Source organism: Sapajus apella, unplaced genomic scaffold (genome assembly GCF_009761245.1).
Source record: "Sapajus apella isolate SASKATOON/1434 unplaced genomic scaffold, GSC_monkey_1.0 scaffold37, whole genome shotgun sequence".
In the NCBI taxonomy this organism is placed as follows: Eukaryota; Metazoa; Chordata; class Mammalia; order Primates; family Cebidae; genus Sapajus; species Sapajus apella.
In genome coordinates this window covers 13468987-13496181 of record NW_022436977.1, presented here as the reverse complement: position 1 = coordinate 13496181, position 27195 = coordinate 13468987, and the positions used below count along the sequence as shown (strand labels likewise).

At 42.8% G+C, this 27195-nt stretch overlaps 2 protein-coding genes across 6 annotated transcripts in view; both read right to left on the bottom strand.

Annotated features, from left to right (window-relative positions):
- Window positions 1-21570, bottom strand: part of LOC116564379 (RNA polymerase-associated protein LEO1-like) — a 33853-nt gene extending 12283 nt beyond the window's left edge. The window contains exons 1-9 of one of the 3 annotated variants that reach the window (XM_032297446.1): window positions 20684-21570; window positions 15258-15352; window positions 14077-14222; window positions 12966-13050; window positions 11549-11643; window positions 10531-10665; window positions 8824-8959; window positions 7275-7688; window positions 6071-6964 (exon numbers count right to left, since the gene is read on the bottom strand). In XM_032297446.1, coding sequence (XP_032153337.1) covers window positions 7311-7688; window positions 8824-8959; window positions 10531-10665; window positions 11549-11643; window positions 12966-13050; window positions 14077-14222; window positions 15258-15338 — 1056 coding nt within the window. In that variant the 5' untranslated portion in view covers window positions 15339-15352; window positions 20684-21570 and the 3' untranslated portion in view covers window positions 6071-6964; window positions 7275-7310. Of the gene's footprint in view, window positions 1-3401; window positions 3573-6070; window positions 6965-7274; window positions 7689-8823; window positions 8960-10530; window positions 10666-11548; window positions 11644-12965; window positions 13051-14076; window positions 14223-15257; window positions 16129-20683 lie in introns of those variants that run through there. The other 2 variants (XM_032297448.1, XM_032297447.1) reach the window with 2 other exon arrangements.
- A 1512-nt stretch (window positions 21571-23082) lies between these two features.
- The window catches only part of LEO1 (LEO1 homolog, Paf1/RNA polymerase II complex component), a 31506-nt gene continuing 27393 nt past the window's right edge, over window positions 23083-27195 (bottom strand). The window contains exon 12 of one of the 3 annotated variants that reach the window (XM_032297442.1): window positions 23083-23326. In XM_032297442.1, coding sequence (XP_032153333.1) covers window positions 23222-23326 — 105 coding nt within the window. In that variant the 3' untranslated portion in view covers window positions 23083-23221. The remainder of the gene's footprint in view (window positions 23327-27195) is intronic. The other 2 variants (XM_032297443.1, XM_032297444.1) reach the window with 2 other exon arrangements.

The window sequence follows — 27195 nt, the reverse complement described above, 5'->3', positions numbered from 1 at the left end:
CTGCTGTCTGCAAGCCAGGAAGGGAACCCTCACCAGGAGCCAAACCATGATCTTGGACTTCCCAGCCTCTAGGAACGTGAGCAATAAATTTCTGTTATTTAAGCCACAAAGTCTATAGTATATTGTTGGGACAATCTGAGCTGACTAAATACCCTCATATTATGTTGAACCATGTAAAATTAGTTAGAATAGTTGACCACTTTTACTCATAAAAATAGTAATATCATAAGGTTCAACCTAATATCATCAGTACTAGGTCCTGTCCATAAATTGAATTTAGTTGACAAATAGGAAAGAGCAGGGTCAGCTGGGCATGGTGGCTCACACCTATAATCCCAGCACTTTGGCAGGCCAAGGTAGGTAGATCACCTGAGGTCAGGAGTACAAGACCAGGCTGGCCAACATGGTGAAACCCTATCTCTTCTGAAAATGCAAAAACTAACCAGGTGTGGTGGCGCATGCCTGTAGTCCCAGCTACTCAGGAGGCTGAGGCAGGAGAATAACTTGAACCCAGGAGGTGGAGGTTGCACTGAACCAAGATCATGCTACTGCACTCCAGCTTGGGTGACAGAGAGTCCATCTCAAAAAAAAAAACAAAAAAAAAAACAGCAGAGTCTTGTGATACAGTACACTCTGAATCTGATGGGAACTAGTCCTTCTAATAGACTAGAGATGATTTTTGCTTTTATATTAAAGCAAAGACTTGGCAGTCATCTGTATCCATCAATCAAAAGAGAAAACAAGGCCAGACTTGATGGCTAACGCCTGAAATCAAAGCACTTTAGGAGGGTAAGGTGGGTGGATCACCTGAGGTCAGGAGTTTGAGACCAGCCTGGCCAACATGGAAAAACCCTCTCTCTACTAAAATTACAAAAATAAGCCGGGTGTGGTGGCGTATGCCTGTAATCCCAGCTACTCGGGAGGCTGGGGCATGAGAATCGCTTGAACCTGGGAGGCAGAGGCTGCAATGAGCTGAGATTACCACTGCACTCCAGCCTGGGAGACAGAGCAAGTCTCCTCAAAAAGAAAAAAAAGACCAGGCTCGGAGGCTCACACCTGTAATCTCAGCACTTTGGGAGGCTAAGGTGGGTGGATCACCTGAGGTCATGAGTTCAAGACCAGCCTGGCCAACATGGCGAGACCCCATCTCTACTAAAAATACAAAAATTAGTCACGCGCAATGGCAGCTGCCTGTAATCCCAGCTACTCAGGAGGCTGAGACAGGAGAATCACTTTAGCGTGGAAGGCAGAGGTTGCAGTGAGTCGAGATCGCACCACTGCACACTCCAGCCTGGGCGACAGAGCAAAACTCTGTCTCAAAAAAGAAGAAAACCAGGGAAATGTGTAATGGGTTTGAGGAAACTTAAGGATAAAAGTTAAATAAAGGACCAGGCACTGTAGCTGACACCTATAATCCCAGCACTTTGGGAGGCCAAGGCAGGCAGATCACGAGGTCAGGAATCTCACCATCCTGGCCAACATGGTGAAATCCTGTCTACTAAAAATACAAAAATTAGCTGGGCGTGATGGCGCGTGCCTGTAATCCCAGCTACTCAGGAGGCTGAGGCACGAGAGTCGCTTGAACTGCACTCCAGCTTGGGCAACAGAGCTAGACGCTGCCTCAAAAAAAAAGTTAAATAATTTAAAGTTTTCAGAGTTTTCCTAACTTAGGAAAATAAAGAAATTGACCTGGAATCTTTAATGTCGTTCTGCCTTCTGAGAATGACTGTTGAGCTTCACATTCATGTACAGGAAGCCTTGATGCAGGGAGGCTCAGGTGCTTGAGTTGTGAGCTGCTCTCAGTCTAAGACGACTTGAGTGCCAGGGACTAGCTGTGAGGCAACAGCGTCCTCACCATGTCCTCCAAAGCAGTCCAACTAAGAGTGCTCAGCCTGGTGACACTGCTGCTCTTACAGGTACCAAATAGAAGGGGAGGCTTGACCATTTGTGAGTCCAAAATTGCCAAACATTTTTTTCATTCAACTGTTAAGCTTTCCTGCATGGTCTGCAAAGGTTGAGGGCTTGGAGATCCCAGCCCAATTCCCCAGTCCCTGTCCTGTGCACAGATATACCAGATCCTCAAGGCCAGCCCCTTAGAAAGAATACCTGATATTACAATTAAGTTGTGCTAGTACCCTCCATTGTTCTGAATGAGTCTCTCAATTCTCCTTCAGAAGCTAGTGCTAATTGTGAATGTGTTTAATATACAAGCATGAAATTATGCTATAAAAGTATAAAAGGGAAGGAAACAGAATTGTGAATTGGGGTTTTCAGCATGGTGAAATGGGCCATTTTTTTCCCCTTTGATCATTTATAGTTCACAAAACATTTAAAAATATATATCTTAGTATTCAACTGTCAGAGGTAGAGATACAAACATTGAATTGAAGGATTTATGTGGTCAAATCTAAAGCCCACCTAGTGTCAGAGAAGAGACTGCCCAAGATAACAGCATTTGTTTGTTCATTCAGTAAATAGTTTTTAGGTTCTGTTGTGTTCCAGCTACTGTAGCAATTACAAAGCTAGAAATCAAATCCAGTACTTTGTTTCCCATGGCTCTTTTCCCTAAACCTAATGGTGCCTGTTTATCTCACGTAGATGTTTTGGGTATCTGTCTCCATAAGGTCACTAAAGTATTTACCCAGCATTGTGATCACCGTGCATGTAAGATCCTAATCCCTGTCTCAGAAAAACTTTACTTGTGCCGGGTGCAATGGCTCATGCCTGTAATCCCAGCACTTTGGGAGGCCAAGGCGGGTGGATCACGAGGTCAGGAGATCAAGACCATCCTGGCTAACACGGTGAAACCTCATCTCTACTAAAAATTCAAAAACTTAGCCATGCATGGTGGCATGTGCCTGTAGTCCCAGCTACTCAGGGGGAGGCTGAGGTAGGAGAATTGCTTTAGCCTGGGAGGCGGAGGTTGCAGTGAGCCAAGATCGCGCCACTGCGCTCCAGTCTGGGTGACAGAGCCAGACTCCATCTCAAAAAAAAAAGCTTATTTGTTTACTTAAATAAAAGCTTTGTACAGAGGTCTTAAGCTCTTTAAACCTCAGTTTCCACGTCTGTAAAAGGGGTATAACAGCACCTGCCCTAAAGATTAGAAGTGGTCAGGCCCACTTAGCACTGGTTAAGTACCAGGTATCCAGTGAGCTCTCCCTGTGGTACCTGCTCTTCCAAGAGCACAGTGCTATATGAGAAATGGAATTAATGCCATACTAAGGGGACTCCACGAGCACAAGGCCCCAAACCCAGCTAGGCAGTCCAGGGAGGACATCCTAAAGGAGGCCACAACTGAGCCAAATTTAACAACAGGAATGCACTAAGACCCTCCAACAGTAAACAGTTCACAAAACAATCCTGTTTGGGAAAAAATGGATTTTTTAAAGTCATGGACTTGGTTTTGAAAACTTTTTATTCACAACTAGGATTACACAACTCAACTTACTTCAATTAAAACAAGTCATTTCATCACTGTTTTTAAAACAAACTTGAATACAACGAGTGCACATTTCAGGGCTTTATATAATCTTCCTCTTCACGCCCTGCTTTCCTCTTTCTGGAAGGTTTACCTGAATAAATATGAGAGATAAGACATAAAATTCAATATAAAATGTTTCCTGAACTTTTATCTAAAGTGGTTCTGGGCTGACAGAGAGCCAGCCCTTCAGATTAGAACTCAGTTTCTCCACCCTTGGTAGCCAAATGTGTCCACACAGATACTGTCTAGATCAGGCAGCTAAACTTAGGTTTCCCCTGGGCAGGCTGGAGTACAAGGCGCGATCTTGGCCGACTGTAAACTCCGCCTCCTGGGTTCTAGCAATTCTCCTTCCTCAGCCTCCCAAACAGCTGGGATTACAGGCTTGTGCCACCATGCCCGGCTAATTTTTTGTATTTTTAGTGGAGACAGGATTTCACCATGTTGGCCAGACTAGTCTCAAACTTTGACCTCAGGTCATCTGCCCGTGTAGGCCTCTCAGAGTGCTGGGATTACATGCGTGAGCCACCCCACCCTGTGAATACTTAATTTTCATTCTACACGGACTGACATTTCTATTGTTTTACTTGAAGTATGTTCCCCAGCTTCCCCAGTACTTCACTTCTTTTCTCTCTAAAATTCAGTACAGTTGGACCTCCATATCCAAGGATTAAACCAGCCACAGATCAAAAATGTTTGAAAAATTTTTAAATAAGGCAGTATAACAACTATTTACATAGCTTTTCTTTTTTTTTTTTTTTTTGAGACAGAGTCTCACTCTTTTGGCCAGGCTGGAGTACAGTGGCATGACCTCGGCTTACTGCAACCTCCCTCTCCAGGACCAAGGCAATTCTCCTGCCTCAGCCTCCCGAGTAGCTGGGATTACAGGCGTGTGCCACCACACCTGGCTAATTTTTATATTTTTAGTAGAGATGGGATTTCACCATGTTGGCCAGGCTGGTCCCGAATTTTTGACCTCAGGTAATCTACCCACCTTGGCCTCCCAAAGTGCTGGGATTACAGGTGTAAGCCACCGTGCCCAGCCTATATAGCATTTATATTACATTATAAGTAATCTAGAGATGATTTCTTTTTTGGTTTTTTTTGAGACAGGATCTTGCTCTGTCACCCAGGCTGTAGTGCAGTGGCATGATTATAGCTCACTGCAGCCTCAAACTCCTGGGTTCAATTGATCCTCCTGCCTAAGCTTCCTGGGTAGCGGGGATGATTTTTAATTTTTTTTTTTTTTTTTTTTTTTTTTTAAGAGATGGGAGTCTCAAACTCCTGGGCTCAAACGATCTGCCCACCTCAGCCTCCCAAAGTGCTGGGCTCCCAAAGCACCCATCCTACAAATGATTTCAAGCAGGGGATGTACATAGTTTATATGCAAATACTAATTAAACTATCTTATATAAGCAACTTGAGCACTTGTGGATTTGGGTATATTCTGAGTCCTGGAACCAATCCACTGTGGATACTAAGGGACAACTATGTGTGTTGTATAGAGAGAGGAAAAAATAAATGAACACACAGTGACCATTGTTGTCACTGTGATGGGAGTTTTTCTTGTCTGTATCTCTTGTCTGTATTTTTTGTCTGTAACAGAGCATGTGTTAGGAAAACATTGAATGAATTAATATGGTCAATGGACAATACCATAGTGATTCTCTTACATAATTAATAAAGACCAGGCATGGTGGGTCACGCCTGTAATCCCCACACTTTGGGAAGCCAAGAGGCAGGCAGATCACTTGAGGCTAGGAGTTTGAGACCAGCCTGGCCAACATGGTGAAACTCTATCTCTATTAAAGATACAAAAAAAAATTAGCCGGGCCTGGTGGTGCATGCCTAAAATTTCAGTTACTTGTGTGGCTGAGGCACAAGAATTGCTTAAAACTGGGAGGCAGAGGTTGCAGTGAGCCAAGATTGTGCCACTACACTCCAGCCTGGGCAATATAGCAAGACTATCTCAAAAATAAAAATAAAAGAGAGACTTAAAATTTCTTTGATCTTATAAAAGGAAAACAAAATATTTTTATAACAAGTGAGATAGCCCCTCAACTACTATTATATTCAAACAATAAAAATACCCAGTTTTAAGCCAAGCACCACAGCTTATGCCTATAATCCCAGTACCAGGGAGGCCAAGGCAGAAGGATTGCTTGAGGCCAGGCTAAGCAACATAGTGAGACCTCATCTCTACAAATCATTTTAAAAATTAGCCAGGCATGGTAATGCATGCCTGTCGTTCCAGCTACTCAGCAGGCTTTGGCAGGAGGATCTCTTGAATCCAGGAGATCGAGGCTGCAGTGATCCATGATCGTGCCACTGCATGCCAGCCTGGGCAACAGAACAGGACCCTGTCTTAAAAAAAAAAAAAAAGAAAAAGGCCAGGTGTGGTGGCTTATGCCTGTAATGCCAGTACTTTGGGAGGCCGAGGCAGGAAGATCACTTGAGATCAGGAGTTTGAGACCAGCCTGGCCAACATGGTGAAACCCCGTCACTACTAAAAAATACCAAAATTAGGCATGGTGGCAGGTGCCTGTAACCCCAGCTACTTGGAAGGCTGAGGCAGGAGAATCACATGAAACTGGGAGGTGGAGGTTGCAGCAAGCCAAGATTATACCATTGCACTCCAGCCTGGGCAACAAAGCAAGACTCCATCTCAAGATAAATTAATTAATTAAATAAATTTTTAAAGACACCTAGTTTCCTGCAGTGAACATGGTAGACCACTCCTTGCTTTAACCACATGAAGCAATTTGTAGTTCTGTAGCCAAGACTTGATATCTCAGGCTCTGCACCTTTCTTTACAGGCCTTTCCATCTTCCTAGAGTGCCTAACTTGGCCTGTGTGTTGCAAACTTTGGCTCATTCTTCAACACCCAGCAGAGTATTCCTCTTCTATGCAGCCTTTCAAGACCCACCAGAGCACAGGTATCAGACCTTTGAGCCACCCCTGCACTGATGCACTGATCTCACTGGATTTCAGTCAAGTGTGTAGACAGTTAATTTGTGCCTGCCTAGTCTGTGAGCAGTATTCCCAGCAGTTGACTCCTGAGTACAGGGTAAATTCTGAGAATTGAATACATTTGGTCTTACTTCATTACTGAGTTTCTTTGCTCTCACTCATCTTTGAGTCATATCTTCTGACCCCTGATCACTGTCTGAGGAATGGATTCTGGCTTGTTCCTCTGCAAGCAAAGGAATTTTGGACATGAAACTACCCTTCAAAGATGGTTTATTCCTCAATGTTTCTTCTGCCAAATATTGTTACTTCCCACTGTACATTTTTCCTGAAGGAGTTAACTTTTTTTAAAAGTTTCAGTGGGAAAGTAAGTAGAACTTTCAGACATGCTGAAATGACTAGATTTGAAAGGTTTTGTTCTTAAAGAGGTTATTTGAGCACCTAAATGCCTATACACATCATTTTAAGAACTATGAAACTTAAATATTGGGTCTTCAATTATACAAACAGGGGAACTGCCTTTTTTTTTTTTTTTTTTTTTTTTGCGGAGTTTCGCTCTTGTTACCCAGGCTGGAGTGCAATGGCGCAATCTGGGCTCACGGCAACCTCCGCCTCCTGGGTTCAGGCAATTCTCCTGCCTCAGCTTCCTGAGTAGCTGGGATTACAGGCACGTGCCACCATGCCCAGCTAATTTTTTGCATTTTTAGTAGAGACGGGGTTTCACATATCGACTAGGATGGTCTCAATCTCTTGACCTCATGATCCACCTGCCTCGGCCTCCCAAAGTGCTGGGATTACAGGCGTGAGCCACCGCACCCGGCGGAACTGCCTTTTATACATTTCCCTCCACAACAACATAAATTGTTTAATTGATTTTATTTGGAGAATGCCATATTTTCACAGCTAATCTTTTCTTTGGGAGAGTAGCCCTAAGAAAAACAAAAAGCCTTTGTACTTTTGTTCTCAGTAAACGGTAGGACAAGGAGTAAGAGCTCACCAGAGCAAAAGCAGGCAGTGTCACCCTGAAATGATGAACTGTGACTGTCACACCTGACTCACCTTGGAGTTCACCTCGGTAATAGTTTTTAATGGCAGCCAGGCTGAAGGTGTCCTTGCCTTCCTCCTCCACATCATCACTGCCAGGGTCCTGGTAGGAGACACTTGGCCCCTGCTGGTTCTGCTTCTCCTGCAGATGGATTTCCTGAGACTCCTGGTGAGTGGAAGCCCTCAAGCGTTCTTCTTTCTGTAAAGAAGCAAATAACCTCTTCAGCCTAAAACAGAAACTACTACAAGATGCCCTCTTGCATCTATTTTCACCATAAAGAAGACATAATGCCTAGTCCAGGATAATAGCTCTCCCATGTGTCTTCGAAGTATCATCCTCCCCATCACACCTCTGTTACTCCACGTGGATCCTTTGGTTTGTAGGTGTGAAGGATATGCAAAGGTGAAGAGGCAGAAGGGGCCAGGCACATTGGTTCATGCCTGTAATCCCAGCACTCTGGGAGGCCAAGGCAGGCAGATCACTTGGGGTCAGGAGTTCAAGACCAGCCTCAGCAACATGGCGAAACCCCATCTCCATCAAAAAATACAAAAATTAGATGAGCATGGTGGTTTGAGCCTCTAGTCCCCAGCTACTTGGGAGGCTGAGGCAGGAGAATCGCTTGAATCGAGGAGGCAGAGGTTGCAGTAAGCCGAGATCATACCACTGCACTCCAGTGTGGGCAACAGAGTGAGACTGTCTCAGAAAAAAAAAAAAAAAAAAAAGGGGGGGGGTGCAGAAGGGAGCCCTGACACTAACCTGTTTGTTTGGCATTGGCACAGGCCTGTCCTCCAGAGCTGTGCTGGTGTTCTGTGCTGCCACTTGGCCCAGAGAGAAGCGACTCACCCAAATTGACCCCCTGGAGCAGCAGAGGCTGTTGCTGTTCATCCTTGAGCCACAACCACCTGACCTGCCCAGACTCCACCAAACTCCTATGGCTCCCAGATATTCCTGTCCTGACCCCTCAACCCAGAGCTCCCCATAGCTTCAATGACAGAATGGGGAGGCCTTACTAGGGGACAGTTCTTGAGCCACAAAGTAGACTCCATTTTTTAAATCTGCCTGGCGTTTCACACATTGCAGTTCACAATGTTTTTTTGTGAAAGGTTATATTTTTTAAATAATCAGTTTTCTAGATTTCAGAGTTCTTTGGTACAATCTCACCAATAGCCATTGATAATTACTGTGGTTAACTACACACTAAGAAAGTTAAACTGGCTCCCTGATAACTTCAAGAAATAAAACAGCAGTGGCAATAAGAAATGATGAATTAATGTTCTGGAAAACATAGGTCTTACTACCCTGAATTTCCCAGGATAAAGCTTAGCAAACATACCTTCATCACTTCTGTGTGTTGGCCTTCAGGATCACGACCCACCATAGGTAAGATTCTAATTTTCTGTGTCTTAGAACTTCTTTTAGCAAGTGGCAGGGTCATCTTTCTATATGTAGCACTGTCTGTAGAGTGAGGTCTGCCAGGAAGTAGACAAAAATGTTTCACTGGTTACTAAGAACATTTGGAGGCAGTCATACCAAGAGCAGAAACACCTGGGGACAAGGACCTCACACTCAGCAGACAGGAAACAGAACCACAGTTGTTTCTCCAGCCTCCTGAGAAGCTCCTCCCTCTGCCCTACCTCCTGGGGAAAGCTGACTGGGCTGAAGTGGGAGTGCAGTGGAAGTGAGGGGAGGCAGTTGGCAAGGTCAAAGGCTTTTACAAAGAATATCTCCGACTGCAGTCAGAGGAGAAGAGAAGGAATATGAAATCTCGGTTCCCAGAGGGAGGTGCAGATTCCAGAAGGCACAATTGGAGAACCAAAGATGAGTCTCTTCATCTGGAAAAAATTGGAAGTCAAAGCAAGGAGGCAGGTCACAGTAGCAGCAGGGGCCTTGTAACAGCCCAGGGGATAAAAATACAGCTAGACCAGAAGTCCCAGGCCAGAAAGAAATGTCTTCCTGCCTACAGGAAGGCAGCTTTTAATTAAGTACATCAGAGGGGAGGAGGATGATCCTTAGGGGAGAGTCTCTGGAAGAGAGCATGGCTGCAGAGAGATGGGACATCAGGAATGAGATGGTGCCAGGCAGTCAAATATTATCCCAGTATGGAGCACGGGGGACAGTGAAAAAAAGCAAGCTCAGAATCACGCATCTTTTAGGATGCTATTCTAGGAGAGATGATTAAGAGACTGGATTGAGCACCACTCACCACTTGTGCCAGGTCTCTGTGTGATGTTCCATGTGTTATTTGACTTCATTGATATAACATCCCTGTGCAATAGATGTTGTTATCGCCATTTTATAGATAAGGAAGCTGGAAATTAGTGAGATTGTGACCCTTCCTCAAGATTACATAACCTCAGAGCTATCCCTATTTATAGTCTTAAAAGACCAACAGATTACTGAATACTATTTATATACTATAACACCCATTCATTTAAGTATTCAATTAATTTTTATATACAAAGTTATATAGTTATTACCCCTATCTGATTTTAGGAAACTTCCATGTCCCCCAAAAGAGTGCTTGTCTTTTAAGTACTCCACCTCTGGAGGAAAGCCTACTCCTAATCAACAGTACTGTGTCCTTCAGAGGGAAGGTGTGGAGAAGGGGCCACAACAGTGAGCTTACCTGGCCCCGTCATCTAACTGCTTAGGCACAGGCTACTGCAGCCTCAGAGGAGGGGAGAGCCCAGCCTGCTGGGTCTGTTGCTGGCACACATCAACACCATTCTGATGACGGCCAATGTCCCAGGTCAATTTCACTCCAGGGAAAGGACTTGCTGAGCAGCAGAGCTGCAAGGACAAATCCTTCAGGCTTCTTACCAAGTGCACTGATCAATGTGGATTAATATACCTACATTTTGGGTTGTAATCACTCTCCTGGGAATTCTGATAGTATGAACTGGCTCCCTGAGAAATAGCAGCTTGGAGTAAACTTGAAAAAGGTGTATGAGAACCAGACTATGGTCCAGGGGTGAGTTGTACTATCTCAACTTTATTGCTCTTTAATGGCAAGTAATCATGTGTCGGTGTGAATAGTTACCTAAAGGTAAGTTTGGATTTAAAGACGGCTTGTCCCTGCAGACCAGTGTCTTCTCTTATAAACAGGTGGTTGTAATTGCCCAGCAGTGGGGCTTTGTAAACATCAAACACTTCATTGCCTAAATGCAGGGACATGCTGGAAATGAGAAACAGTTCAAATATTAGAGTGGATATTTAATGAGTCCTATGGCTTCCATTCTGCCCTGCGAGCTTGGCTTAAAATAGTGTGGAACTGCTAGATCCTGTCCGCATACTGAATTCACAGGAAAAGCACAAAAGATGCTGTAAATAACCTGCCTCCTTCCAAAGTAAAAAGTGGTAAAAATCTATCCTCTCTTTAACTCGAAATATAATTGTTTTGTAATTTTACAAATCTGTCACTTCATTAGCAAAGCGGAAACAAGTTTTCCAAAATATCATTTTGTCATGTTTGATATCTCACCAATGAGAGCTAACTTTAGTCTTTCACATCAGTAAGGTAGCTCCAGTCGCTTTTGTCACATCTTGAGTTCATTTCTGAAGTTACCACCAGCACAGCTATAAGACCTCCACCCTATTTACTTATCTCAGGTTTCCTAGGTAATGCCACAGACCTAGACTTTTGTAAATCCTTTAGTGAAAATGACCCCAGACCGGGCATGGTGGCTCACGCCTGTAATCCCAGCACTTTGGGAGACTGAGGCGGGCTGATTACCTGAGGTCAGTTCAAGACCAGCTGGGCCAGCATGGTGAACTGTCTCTACTAAAAATACAAAAATTAGACAGGTGTGGTGGCACATGCCTGTAATCCCAGCTAGTATGGAGGCTGAGGCAGAATTGCTTGAGCCTGGGAGATGGAGGTTGCCATGAGCTGAGATCATGCCACTGCACTCCAGCACTCCAGCGTGGCTGACAGAGCAAGACTCTGTCTTTAAAAAAAAGAAGAAAATGACCCCAAAAGACAGTTCTACAAAGAAAACCTCACTCATCCCAGGCCTCCCTCTTGGTATGCCAGTATTCTTCAGGCATTTTGTGCTCACCTTCCATCTGACCACTTGACCATCCGAGCATTGCTTTCTTTAATTTTATTTCCTGCTTCATCCCGGCGTATCCTCCATCTTACAGTATTTTCTACCTGGTTCAAAACCCAAAGGCATTGGTTAGTTAAACCAGTTTAACTAACTAAACGTTCTTCTTTCTTCAAGTGATTTGTAATGTTGTGTAAAAACTTAATAGGTAAAGACAGAATACGCTTACAAAAACTAGCTGATGTAGCAAAACTGAAACCTACCTGCTACCAATACCTAGAGATGTTGGTTAAACTAACCAGACATTTTCTTTAAATCTTTTCTGAGCTCCAGTTCATAGCAATGGCAACAGGAGCTAAGTAGGATGCAGGCTGGAGGTGTTATCAGACAAGACACACCAAGAGATCCAAAGGAGAGAGCATGAGGCTTTGGGTCCACATGAGGTAGAAAGTTAGAATGAGACCTCTGCCACTTGAAGATAGTGGGGCCACTTGCAGATAAACCCAATGAAAGCAGGGCTAAAGAGTGCCCCATTCGCCTGGTGAGACAGGGAAGCTCTGCGCATGAAATTACAATTTTTTAAAAAGAATAAACAACTAATCAAAAAATTAAAACAAGAGATCAGTGCGTTGCCCTGTTTTTGAGTCTAAATTTATTCTACCCATATGGTAGAGAACTCCAAGTCACAAAAGTAACAACAACAAAAATTGCCCCTGCCCAGTGCTAACCACAGGAGCCCCTGTAGAAACTCATAGGAAATTCTTAGCCAGGCATGGTGGTGTGCACCTGTAGTCCCAGCTACTCAAGAGGCTGAGGTGGGAAGATCACTTGAGCACAGGAGTTTGAGATTAGCCTGAGCCAAACAGTGAGGCCCATCTCAAAACCCCAAAAGTTTTAAATTTAGAAAAAAAAATGTTTTAAAGGAATCCCCCTTAAGGAAAAACAACATGCCTGTGAGAGCAGTTGATAGTGCTTTGCTGTCACAGGCCTTCTTAGAGAGGAACCACCTAATGACAAGATCTCTTTTGTGCATAGTTTGAATATCCATGAAGAGTCAAAACATTTCTATTGTGGGAAATGGCCAGGATCCACCCACTGTAAAATGTGCAGGTAATTCCATATAACTTGTTATATTGTTATTTATCCTGAAGGAAGTAGCTAACAATTTTCAAAATTTTTATCTTTACTTATGTCAAAAAAGGCATAACTGCAACCAAAAAAGAAAGTGACAATTCCACAGGGATAAAAAAGGGCACATACCTCCTCCCATAAAAATATTCTGAAAAGGTGTTTAATTCCTAGGTCTAAAGAGCTACTGAACAAGAAACATAAGAGGATTTCCCAAGCTCAAGTCTCAAGTTGTCATCCCTGTTTTACTTTATAAAAGGAAAAACTTAAAAGAAAAAATCAATAAAGCATGGGATGGTACCTTTAATTTTAACCTGATTCTATCTTCCTCGTCAAGCACTTTCTCATCTTCAAATTCATCTTCATAAAACTGAGGATCAAAAGGTCTAAAAATTATGTTTTTAATGTCATGTTAGCCATATTTAATAAGGAATATGATTAATACTATATTTAATCACCCCTACAATGTGTCACCTTCAAAAATCACAGTAGATAAATAACTTCATGTAAACCTTCAAAGAAGTGTGCAAATTACCATGCTTTCTTGAAATTTGTTTCTAAAACATACTGCTGGAAATAAAATTCAAATGCAATTAACAATCCAAAATGTTATTTGATGAAATATGTCTTCTAAAGTATAGGCAACACATGGTCTTCTCATATTTTTTAAGAAAATGTGTTGTGTTTAATTGCACAAGAGCCCGCATGCATGTATTTTAGTGACTCATACCCACTGACACTATTTTGTAGTACAAAATAATTGTCTTTTATAGATTCACAATGGCTTTTGCATTGAACAGTTGTGATTTTTCTTTTTTTGAGGCAGAGTCTCACTCTGTTGCCCAGGCTGGAGTGCAGTGGCATAATCTTGGCTCACTGCAAGCTCCACCTCCTAGATTTAAGAGATTCTCACACCTTAGCCTCCCAAGTAGCTGAGATTACAGGCGCACACCACCACACCCAGCTAATTTTTGTATTTTTAGTAGAGATGGGGTTTCACCATTTTGCCCAGGCTGGTTTTGAACTTCTGACCTCAAGTGATCTGCCCATCTTGGCCTCCCCAAGTGCTGGAATTACAGGCATGAGCCACTGTGTCCAGCCAGAATATTTGTGATTTCTCTGGCAGACTTTATCACTCTTAATTTCTGATTTTTCAGCTTTCTACTAGTGAAAAACACCTTCATCCATTATGATCTGTTTATGTATAAGAAAGTACCAAAATGCTAGAAAAATTATTAGCATTAAAATTCTCTTACCAGTAATTCATTTTTCTACCACAGTACATCCTACATTTATTTTTTCAAAATTATGAGAAATCTTCCATCTTTATGATTACTCAACTAATGATAAATAAGAAATATTTATTTGAATTTTTTTTTCAATATCTTGAAAATTTTAATCACTCCTCTTACTTGGGTTCTATACTGAGAAACTTGGGTAGTTTAACAAAATACAATTCATTTCCTAAATCAGAGTTGATACTGGGAATTTCCGTTTCTATTATGGTTTCAGAAATTGGCTCTTCCTCCTGCTGGTCCTGAAGCACTCCATGTTCATCCTAAGAAAGGAATCAGAATGTCAGATCTTGAAGGGGCCTTAGAAATGCGCTAGCTTTACTATCCTGCACTGGGCAAATGCAGGTTTGATGGGAAGTAAATTTTTTTTTTTTTTTTTTTTTGATACGAGTCTCGCTCTGTTACCCAGGCTGGAGTGCAGTGGTGTGACCTCAGCTCACTGTAACCTCCGCCTCCCAGTTTCAAACAATCCTACCACCTCAGCCTCCTGAGTAGCTGGGATTATAGGCCTGCGCCACCACACCTGACTAATTTTTGTATTTTAAGTAGAGATGAGGTTTCACCATGTTGGCTAGACTGGTCTCAAACTCCTGACCTCAGGTGATCCACCAGCCTCGGCCTCCCATAGTGCTGGGATTACAGGCATGGCGTACAGGCATGAGCTACCGTGCCTGGCCAGGAAGTAAATTTAGACTCCACTTTAGGTATAAAACAGCAACTCTGCTAAGCTTCTTCCTAAAACTTCACCTCATGCCTACAAAAAAGCAACACAGGCTGGGTGCAGTGGCTCATGCCTGTAATCTTTGAGACTTTGAAAAAAAAAAAAAGAAAAAGCAGAAAAAACATGAGAAACAAGATCTGTTAGCCTATATTACTAGAAAAATGTATAAGTATCTATTTTGTTGACATAAATATTTTGCATAATATATTCAGCAACAGAAGCGTGAAATTATTCACCCCCTCAATACTAGGCAACTATTAAAATCAGAGAATATCAACATAGCTCATGCTTCTTGTCACAGGCTTGAATAAGAAGAACTTTTAAATCAAAGGTTTTTACGTTATGACTCCTTACAGTCTAGCCCCTGAAGTTTGGCATCAACCTCATTCTGAGTAGTTCCTTCTGTGCCTTCTTATACCCAGAAATTCTCAGTATAACTAAGAAAGTCACCTGTTCATCAGATGTTCAGCTATCCATGTCCTCTCTCAACATGAGAGAGACACACTCATCACCCTCTGAAGCTTTTTTTTTTTAGCTTTGAATAATGGGATTGGTTGATATTGGTGATTGTACTTACAACCAGCTGTCCTGGAATAGGTGATTGATTGCCCTCATCACTCTCAGAAGAAATGTCTTCTATATCTCCAAACAGATCCATGGTCCCACTAGGATCTTCGGGGTTGGAGTGGAAATGTACAGTATTAATTTTTCCAACTAAAGTTATTTACACAGTTCTTGGCCCACTTCAACATCATCCTAAGATTCATAAACCAAATCTCCATTAAACCAATCTCAAACTGGCTCCTTAAGCCTGGTTCTCAGAAGCTTAACTACAGTGACTTGGAGAAAGGAGGAGGTAGAATCGATGCGTAAAAGGCAATCACTGTGGCAGCCAGCTTCTTTCAAGATTCCTGCCCATCAGTAATTCCTGCCTCTGGTTTCCATGCCCTTGTGTAGTCTTCTCCAACACTGTGTCATGACTGATCTATGTGATCAATAGAATACAACCTCTATTCAAGATGAGGCTATGAAAGATACTGTGGCTTTTCTGTCTTGCTCTTTCTTAGGTCACTCGCTCTGGGGAAAGCCAGCTGCCACACTGTGAGGACGTTCAGACTGCCTATGGAGAGACCCACATAGTGAAAAACTAAGGCCCCTGCCAAGAGCCATGTGAGCCATCTTGGAAACAGATCCTTCAGCCCTAGGCAAGCCTTTAGATAATGTAGTGCCATTTCAACATCTTGACTGCAGCCTGCAGGAGACTCTGAGTTAGAAACACCCAGCAAAGCCATTCCAAAATTCCTAACCCTTAGAATCAGCATGATATAGTAAATACTTGTTGTTGTAAGCTGCTGAGTTTCAGAATGTTATTTATTTATTTATTTAGACAGAGTCTCACTCTGTCACCCAGGTTGGAGTGCAGTGGTGCAATCTCGGCTCACTGCAACCTCCGCCTCCCAGGTTTAAGCAATTCCCTGCCTCAGCCTCCCAGGTGGCTGGGATTACAGGAACCCACCACCACACCCTGCTAATTTTGAATCTTTAGTAGAGATGGGGTTTCACCTCTTGGCCAGGCTGGTCTTGAACTCCTGACCTCATGATCCACCAGCCTTGGCCTCCCAAAGTGCTGAGATTACAGGCATGAGCCGCCACACCCCCAGCTTTTTTTTTTTTTTTTTTTTTTGAGACAGAGTCTCACTCTGTCACCCAGGCTGGAGTGCAATGGTGTGATCTCGGCTCACTGCAACCTCCGCCTCCCAGGTTCAAATGATTCTCCTGCCTCAGCCTCCCGAGTAGCTGGGACTACAGATGTGTGCCACCTACCCAGCTAATTATTATATTTTTAGTGGAGACAGCATTTCACCATGTTGGCCAGGCTGATCTCAAACTACTGACCTCAAGTGATTCACCCACCATGGCCTCCCAAAGTGTTGGGATTACAGGTTTGAGCCACCATGCCTGGCCAATTCTTTAGAGAAATTTTACTAGATTTTACCCTTCGAGAAGCTTAGGGTTCTATAAAAATGTTATGAACCTTTCCTAAATTCCTGGCTTTTGAAAGCGATGCATCCATAAGTGAGCCTAAGTACACAAAAGAACCTTGTATCAGGAGCCAGGGCCAAAATGTGTGCATTACTAGAAAATGAAAAGCTACCATTGCTAGGCTATCTAGCTACTATTGCTTAGTCACTATGTGTGAGTTATGGCCAGGCATGGTGGCCTATAATCCCAGCACTCTGGGAGGCTGAGGTGGGTGGATCACCCGAGGTCAGGAGTTCAAGACCAAGCTCGTCAACATGGCGAAACCCCATCCCTACCAAACACAAAACTTAGGGTGGTGTGGTGGCACACACCTGTAATCCCAGCTACTTGGGAGGCATGAGAATTGCTTGAACCCAGGAGGTAGAGGTTGCAATGAGCCAAGATTGTGTCACTGCACTCCAGCGTGGGAGACAGAGCGAGACTCTATCTCAAAAAAAAAAAAAAAAAAAGTGCTAGTAAGTTTAATGTACCAGGAGTAGTGAATAGCTACATGCATAATTTGTACCATTTTATAAAGTTTAAGAAAAAGACATTTGCAATGGAGTTATGCTGACTCTTTTTCCTTGTTTTAATCCCCCAGGCTGTCACAAAGTATATTTGATGGTAGCTTTGATTGTGATTGTTGCTCCCTAACAAAGACATCTGTTAACCAACAGCTGCCAGGGCTCCCTACTGAAATATGTAGCAACAAAGGGGCAAAATTCTGAACCAAAACGGAAAGAATGCTAACAGCATCTGATAACACTGCTGCTCAGGATCAGCCCAACACTGAATGTATCCCCATTGTGCAAGAATGTTCATAGAAACCTCTTTTGTCCTTATTTACCCACATTTGTATCAAATATTTTTTTCTTTTCTTTTTGAGGTAGAGTCTTACTCTGTTGCCCAGGCTGGATTACAGTGGCATGCTGCAACCTCTGCCTCTTGGGTTCAAGCAATTCTCCTGCCTCAGCTTCCAGAGCACCTGGGATTACAGGCACAGGCCACCACACCCAGCTAACTTTTGTATTTTTAGTAGAGATGGAGTTTCACCATGTTAGCCAGACTGGTCTTGAACTGCTGGCCTCAAGTGATTTGCCTGCCTTGGCCTCCAAAAGTGCTGGGATTACAGGTGTGAGCCACTGCACCAAGCCTAATTTGTGTCAAATCTTAAATCATTTGGCACAGTACACATAAGTGCATAGTATTGCATTCAGTTTGAGTTTCTTGGGTGTTTTCTTTAAAGATATTTTCAGTTGCTGCCCCTTTCTTGAACTCTACTAGAATCTTTTTAATTTTCAGTATGAGTAGAGCTTTTTGAACTATACATTAAATGAGAACCTGGTCTGCATATCCACTGTGTGTGGCCGAGAGCTGAGCAGATACCCAGTCATTTTATTATTTGCATAATGGGGACTGAACAAATGTGTAAATAAATTGAGGATAACTGAAACTAGGCTTTTGCTTTTAGAGAAGGGGACAGAAGAGGCAATTCAGCAGAAGTCTGTATTAAGGGAGCCTAAGTTACCTAAACAAGAACCTTCTCATGCCTTTTGGACCTCAGTGGGCCAAGATGATAGATTCGTGAAAGACTGCCATACATATGCCCAATCTTATGGCTTCCTGGGACAGAAAATGCCCAGTTCATTCTGAGAAGCTCAGCCTGCGTGGTTACTTGATGTCCCATGATTAAGTGTTAAAAGGGACTGACTACAAGAGGATGTGGGTATGTTTCAAATCCCTAGAGACCTGTACTCAGTTATCTTGCTGATTCTAACCACAGGGTTCAGGCAGCAGTGATATTTGCCACAGACACACCAAGCACTATCAGATATGCTGGGTTATATTAGGCTGAAGTGGAAGAGCAGTTTGCCCTGTAGCGCTGGAATTACTGCAGAACAGTCTCTTATTCTGGTCCTCAATTAAAGTAGGTAACATCTCTGCCTCGCTTGGCAAAAGGTCAAAGTAACACAAAGAAATAAACTGTACGTTGGCTTCTAGATCCAGAAAGATCCACCAGACATTATTTTTCACTGGTAGGTGGTTCAAGGTACAGCACCTTATCCTTCATTTTGAAGGGGCTATCCAGACATGCTCCAGACCATTAGTCCCCTGGAAACTTTACTGAGGTGGCATGCCCCTAAATTTTGATGGGACTTATCTCCTACTCTCTGATTTGCATGGTGATTACTAAGGCATCTAAAGTACAACTATTTCCTACTCATCAGATCAGATACCATCAGTATAATGTCATCGATGCAGTGGACCAGCGTGACATGTGGAACATAAAAAGGGTCAGGATTTTTGCAGACTCCATATGGCAGAGTACAGGTGAGTCCATGTAACTGCAAGGCAAGATTGTTGCCTCAGACCAAAGGAGCTTCATTTGTCTAATAAGGGGAACTACTGGTCTAATGAGGGGTGCCATTGGTCTAATAAGTAAAAGCAAACTATTTCTGTTTGTCCTTACATATTGATATGGAGGGGAAAAAAGCATTTGTCCAGGCTGGTCTTGAACTCCTGACCTCAGGTGATCCACCCACCTTGGCCTCCCAAAGTGCTGGGATTACAGGCGCAAGCCACCACACCTGGCCCTGCCTACAGCTTTTGAAGGATACATGACCTCCTCTGCTTAATATTTCTCAATGTCCTAGCAACCCAGCCTGGGTGACAGCATGAGACTCAGTCTCTAAATAAATAAATAATAGCAGCTGCTAGTAGAGTCATTATTTGTTTCAGTGTAAGATAACCAGTCATTTCCAAGATCAGTCTGCCATCTGCACAGGCCATAAAGGTGAGCTAAATGAGGGATGTGGCCAGGTGCAGTGGCCCATGCCTGTAATCCCAACACTGTGGGAGGTGCAAGGTGGGCAGATCACCTGAGGGCAGGAGTTCTAGAGCAGCCTGGCCAACATGGTGAAACTCCATGTCTACTAAAAATACAAAAAAACTAGCCAGGCATGGTGGAGTGTGTCTGTAATCCCAGCTACTTGGGAGGCTGAGGCAGTTAGAATCACTTGAACCTGGGAGGTGGAGGTTGCAGTGGGCTGAGATCACACCACTGCACTCCAGCCTGGGTGATGGATCAAGACTCCATCTCAAAAAAAATAATAATAAAATAATAAATAAATAAATAGAGGATGTAAGAGGTATCAACACCTCTGCTTCTTTCAAGTCTTTGATGGTATCATTCACCTTTGCAATTCCCCCAAGCGTGCAATATTGTTTTTGGTTTATTATCCTGGTGAGAAAAATAAGTTCTGGGTGCTTCCACCTGGTCCTTTCTACTTTAATGGTGCTTACTTCATGGATCAGAAGACAATGTGGGGAATCTCTCAGTTGACAAAACATATCTATTCCAATCATATATTTAAGAACTGGGGAAACAACCACAAGGTGGGTCAGTAAATCTGGAGGGCATACTGTGAATTTAACTTGGGCTAAAACTCCATCTATCACTGTCAGTCTCCACATTGTATTTAGTAGAGTATTTTAGGTTCTAGGAGTGAGCATCAACTGAGCCAGTATCTAGTAATCTCCCAAATTCTGGGTATTTCCTTTCCCCAGTTCATAGTCTAGTAAATGAGATAATCTGACTCACTGTGAAACCAATGGACACCATGGGCTACCAGCATCCACCTTCTCGTTGGTGGGGAGTTCAGATCTGCATTCAAACCAAACCAAGCCCTAAACTCCATCTTTGAGGATCTGTTTCCTTGACCACCTAGTCAGGTTCTAGTCAGGAAACAGAAAACACACCAGTTGTCTGTATAGACAGAATTTAAAATTTTAAAGTTGCAATTGGGTTTAAAGTTATGGATGAGGTTACTTAAAGTTTAAAAAGAGGAACTCTAAGGGTTCACAGAGGTAGCAGATGCAAAGAACAGCTTCCACCTGTGAGGCTGAGGGAACATAGGGAAGAGGGGAGATCATAAAAACTTAAACACTTACATAAAGGGCTCCCTGGGGCTTAACTCATACCTGAGGGAAAGCTGCTGCCCAGCTGGTCCTGATGTCTCTCAGGGAGGAAAATGAAGCTGGCTCTTCAAGCGCTGGCCAAACTGCAAACTGGACTCCACGGAGCTGCAGAAAGGCTCTGCCTCTGCTGAGGTGAAGAAGTGTTGGTGGGTGCCCTCACAGAAGACGCAAGTCAACAGGAAGCCCCCAGAAAGTTCCATAAGCAAACAGGAAGGAGCAATCCCCTCTTAGTTCTCCAGGCTTCCAGTCTTCCTTTGGCGCCCCCTAACAGTGGGCAGCTGGCGAAGCTCAAATCTGGTTTGTGAACTCCTGGTCCCAGCACCACTGTGCTAGGTACAGAAGATGAGGTTGGAAAGGAGACGAGCTTAATTGACACAAGTGTCTTCTGGTAAACTGTTTAAAACAAACACACAAAACTATGTTTCCTTGGAGAGACTGGAGTCAGAATGAAGGTTCTTAAAAACCAGGTAGAAGAGTTTCCATTTGATAAGCAAGGAAATGGCTGACACTGAAGATTTCTGAGTTAGGAAAGTGACATGATGATGACTTACACCCTCCCTCGATGTCACTTTTCTTTCTCAATAACCAGGCTTCAGGGTACTCCCACAACTACCACTCCCAGGTTGGACTAACAGCACCAGGAAGAAAGGAGAGTAGAAGTAGAGGCTGTCAGCAAGGACAAGATTAGTGTATGTAGGCAAATATGTGTGTGGTGGATTTCAAAGATACCTGCAAATTCTTTGCCTTTCTTCCCATCAAAAGGAATCAAATTCTCCTTCCTTTGTATTTTTTGTTTGTTTTTTAAGACAGAGTCTCGCTCTTGTTGCCCAGGCTGGAGTGCAGGGGCATGATCTCGGCTTACTACAACCTCCGACTCCCGTATTCAAACAATTATTCTGCCTCCAGCCTCCTGAGTAGCTGGGATTACAGGCACGCGCCACCATGCCCGGCTAATTTTGTATTTTTAGTAGAGATGGAGTTTCACCATGTTGGCCAGGCTGGTATTGAACTCCTGACCTCAGGTGATGCCTGCCTCAGTCTCCTAAAGCACTGGGATTACAGGTATGAGCCACCAAGCTCAGCCTCCTCCCTTTGAATATGGGCTCACATCAATGATTCACTTCTAACAAAATGTGGTAGAAGTGAGGCTGTGTGGCTTTCAATGCTAGGTTATACAAGGTAATACAAAGACCAGGTAATACATCTTTTGCCTCCCACTTTCTGATGCTCATCTTCGGAACCCAGCCACCATGCTCTGAGAAAGCAAGACCATGCCTGGGTTGAGACAATGTGACGCTCATTTTGTTTACACGTGAATACAAGGGGCACCAAAATCTCAATCATCAAGATAAATAACATTGTAATGCAGTACTTTAAAAAAAATCCAAATTAATGCAGAAAATTCACAATAAACAAAATTTTAAATAAAGACAATCTGGCTGGGCAGGGTGGTTTACACCTGTAATCCCAACACTTCAGGAGGCTGAGGCAGTGGATCACTTGAGCCCAGGGGTTAGAAACCAGCCCGAGCAAAGTGGCAAAACCCCATCTCTATAAAAAACACAAAAATTAGTAGGACATGGCAGTGCACACCAGTAGTCCCAGCTACTTGGGAGGCTGAGGTAAGACACAGCTAAGCCCAGCAAGGAGAGATTTCAGTGAGTTTTTATCATGCTACTGCAGTCCAGCCTGGATTTGTTTTGATAAGCCCTGTCTCAAAAAATAAAAAACAAAAACAAACAAAAAAGACAGAATCCAATTCTGCCCTTGTATATCTCTCCACATTCTAGTCCTAGACTTGTTAGATCTTGTAGTTATTTAAAATTTTAACATTTTGTTCATCATGGATTTTTTGACATTAATTTTGAATTACTACAGTATTTAAAAAATTATATTACAACAGTATTTATCATGGTTATCACAGTGGATCAAGTAGTGCCCTCCCCCACCCCCCAATCAAATTAATGTCTACCCAGAACTTCAGTACGTGCCCTTATTTGGAAATAGAAAAATTTGCACAAGTAATTAGTCAAGATAATGTCACACTGAATTAGAGTTGGCCCTAAATACAATGAATGGTGTCCTTATAAAAAGAGAGAGATCTGGAGATAGTGAGACCCAGAACAGAGGAAGGTCCTGTGAAGACAGAGGCAGAGACTGAAGTCGTATTATCACAAGCCACAGCCTGCCAGGAACCACCAGAAACTGAGAGGAGGCAAGGAAGTATCTCTGCCAAGAGTCTCTGGCCCTCTAACACCTTGATTTTAATCTCAGCCTGGCCAGAAGGCTTCTTTTTGAAGGATGAGAGGAAGGGGGGTTGAGAGAGCAGCAGGAATTCACTGAGACCTAAGCCTTTGTGTAACAAAATCAGTTTGCTTTGGGAAAAGTAGATTTCTTGAACATAGCCTTGCTTTTAGATTTTTTATTATAATTAAAATTACACAAAAGCAAATCAATTCATTTCAATCAAAATAACTCATGTTTACATATTTATAACAATCTGTACAATAAAATATATAAAATGTTTTCACATTTCATACTTCAATCATCTTCTTCTTCCTCTTCATCACTGATCACATACTTCTTATGCTTTTTATTTGCTTTATCATCATCTTCTGCTTTTCTCTTCCCAGAAGGTTCACCTTCCTAAACAGATAAAATTTTTACAAATCTACAAGTCAATAAAGAACATTTTTAGGATGGTTTATCAAAAGTAGCTCTGAGCTGAATGACCCTCTGACAGCTCAAGGTAACTGTTGCTGAGGATTGTGAGGGAGATTGTGAGGTGTTAGCAACTGTGAGCTAATTTCTCATGGAGTGACCTTTGAACACAGAACAGTGTGTGCAGAAAACTGCAGACAGGATTTGCCACAGAAGTGGGGGCTCTCCCAAGGAAGTTCTGCTTGTCTAACCACTTGTCCTGTTGGTATATTTTTACCATGATCAGGTAATTTGTCAAACTTTTTTTCTCTGCCTCTTCAGCATTTCACTTTTTATTATCTAAAAATCAGTATTTTAAAGACTGTTGATCTGGGGTTTTTTTAGAACAATTTGTTTTAATGCATTAAAAACTCACATCATAAAGCTTTTTAAGAAAATATCTGAAGGCATTAAAGGGCATCCATACACAAGTTTCCTCTGCTTAAAATCATTCTGTACAGTGTTCTAATAGAAACAAATAAATTAGGTAGTTATCTAAAAAATACTTTTTATAGATAGAATTTAAACATGTCAATATCTAAATATCAAATACTTATTAAAATAAACTGACACTGAACATGACACTCCAGAATACTATTAACTGGCTTTTCCACCAAAAATTAAATGGGATGGGCCAGGCGCAGTGGCTCATGCCTGTAATCCCAGGACTTTGGGAGGTTGAGGTGGGTGGATCACCTGAGGTCAGCAGTTTGAGACCAGCATGGCCAACATGGTTAAACTCTGCCTCTACTAAAAATACAAAAATTAGCCGGGCATGCTGGTGGGCGCCTGTAATCCCAGCTACTCAAGAGGCTGAGGCAGGAGAATTGCTTGAACCTGGGAGGCAGAGGGTGCAGTGAGCTGGACTGCACCATTGCACTCCAGCCTGGGTGACAGAGCAAGAAAGACTCTGTCTCAAACAAAAAAAAAATTAAATGGGACGAACAAACAGTTTGAAGGTTGAAGTTGGGGAAAGCCAGACATCTTGCTGCTGTGACCACAAGCTGCCAGATGTAGAATGCAACGTGGTATGCCCACTTTTTTCTGATGGTTCCCATGGCTGGCCCTCTGAGAGACAATATAGCATCTGACACTTGTTTCCTCCCAAATACACTCCCACAGACCTGAAAGGCCATAGGAGAATTCAAAGGGGGAAAGTTATGAATCCACAGTAGGGGATTTAGAGAAGTCCTCCTCCTACTTCATTTACTTCCCAGCAGGCAGCAGTGAAATTACCTACACAGCAATACTGAAAGATGGATCCTGCCCCACAAGAAGTGACAAGAGCCCCTCCTTTCTATTCTGCAGGCTAGAGCAAACCCAAATACTTCTCTTCTGGCCCCATAGGCAAAGAGCACATTCAATCACACTACTTGTCTTTTAATTTTCAATGGAAAAATCTTATCTTAAACAAATAAGCCACACAGAGGAAAGGTGTATAGTTCCTCAGACTCCCAGGACTTAATAAGGTGACAGAATCTTTCAGGATGACTTCATTTTGTGAAATTACACATGTGGGATGCTGCTTTACTGAACATAACTGGAACGGCTCCCTGTATCATATATAAATGCAGTAAATGACAAAAATATTTTTATTAAGTCTAAAAGAAAGCTTGCTAATAGTCATGAATGCTCTCCTTTGCAGTTTTCTTCTTTTTGGTAACAGACTGTTGGAGAAGGGAAAACATTTTCTGTTCGGCTACTACATATCATTGTGTTACTTTCAAATCTGTTATTTATTAATACTGTGTAATGCAGTAACTTTACAAGACAGCAAGTATAAACTCCAATGATCAGATGAAGAAACAGACTCAGAAATATGAGATGACTGGCCCAAGGCCATAGAAGTAGGAAATGGTAGCACTAAAATCAATGATGCAGTTCACTCTAATATAGACTGGCACTTGTCCCCAGTTCAAGACATGCTATGGTGATAATGGAGTTCTCTGGACTGGGAACCTGGAGCCTGAAAACTTCCCTTAATCTCAGAGGCGTACCCAGGCTGCTGGTGTTTGGGTGGGCTTTAGTGTACAAAGCACAGAGGGGGACTTAGAACAGGAATGCTCCTATTCTTTCTTGTTGTAACCCATGACCAGGACTCAAACTAGGGTAACATAAAGAGGCAGTGGCAGGGGTTGAGATGTCCAGATGGAAGTAAAATCTCTGTTGTCAGGGAAGGAATGGGAAGAGAGCAGAAAGACCTGAGAGTATTTGGGTAGGGGAGGTAGAGGGCAGTTCCTGTAACAGCTAGGAGGCCATTCCCAGAGGCATTTTTAAGTCAGGCAGTATAGGTTTGCAACTGCCCAGCCTAGAAGAAGGCTATCTGATAAATCACTTGAAAAAAATCTCATTTCTGAGAATACTAGGAATAAACAGAAGTCCCATGACACTTCTCAATTTTCATTTGGTTTCTACTTGCCAAGAATAAATAGCATCTGCTTAGATGAGGACTCATGCTTGCATCCTTAAGATGTTGCCTCATCTAATTTAAAACAACTATGTTGCAGAACAATGAAACAAATTTAGGCCAGGCGCAGTGGCTCACACCTGTAATCCCAGCACTTTGGGAGGTGGAGGCAGGCCAATCATCTGATGTCAGGCGTTCAAAACCAGCCTGGCCAACGTGGTGAAACTCCGTCTCTACTAAAAATACAAAATTTAGCTGGGCATGGTGGCGGGTGCCTATAATCCCAGCTATTTGGAAGGCTGAGGCAGGAGAATCGCTTGAACCCAGGAGGTGGAGGTTGCAGTGAGCCAAGATGGCGCCAGTCCACTCCAGCCTGGGTGACAGAATGAGACTCTGTCTCAAAAAAAAAAAAAAAACCAAAAAAAAAAAAAAAAAAATTTTTTTGTCTAGCGCCAGGTACACTGGCTCACGCCTATAATCCCAGCACTTTGGGTAGTTGAGGGGAAGGATCCCTTGAGCCCAGAAGTTTGAGACCAGCTTGAGCAACAAAGTGAGACCCCTGTGTATAAAAAATAAAAAAATAGCTGGGTGTGGTGGTGCACACCTGTAGTCCCAGCTACACAGGAGATGAGGCAGGAGGACTGCTTAAGCCCAGGAGGTCAAGGCTGCAGTGAGCTGTGGTCACAAGCACCACTGCATTCCAGGCTGGGTGACAGAGTGAAACCATCTCAAAAAAAAGAAAAAATGTTTTTTGGTTGTTGTTGTTGTTTTTTTTTTGTCTGGTTATCTTCCACAGCATGTCACTTCCAAGAATGATTGGGAAATATTAAATGTTGTGACTAAAAATAGTCTAATAATAGAATTTTTCTTCACACGAGAAAAGAAAGGGCTCATGGAAGCTCAAAATGATCAAAATATTTTAAAATTATAGATAACAGGAACAAAATATCCACTTCCTGCAATATGGCAAAACAATACTTTGAACAAACGTCCCACTGAAAATAACAATGGATAAAATATAAACAAATCAATGTGAGAGCAAGAAAACAAGATACGATCCCAAGTGCAAATAGCAATTGAAGAAACATTTATTCAAGAAAATCTACTAAAGGCTGGGCGTGGTGGCTCATGCCTGTAATCCAAGCACTTTGGAGGCCAAGGCGGGCGGATCACCTAAGGTCGGGAGTTCAAGACCAGACTGACCAACATGGTGAAACCCCGTCTTTAAAGAAAAAAATAAATTTAAAAAAAAAAAAAAAAAAAGAAAATCTACTAAAACTCCGTAAAAACAGTGAGAACCAGTGGCATTTAAGCCACCCCTCTTTGTGCCCCAGCTCAGCTTGAAGGAGGCTCCACTGTGAGTGGAAGTAGCCAACGTGACAGGCCCCCCTGCTCCCCCAAGCTCCCA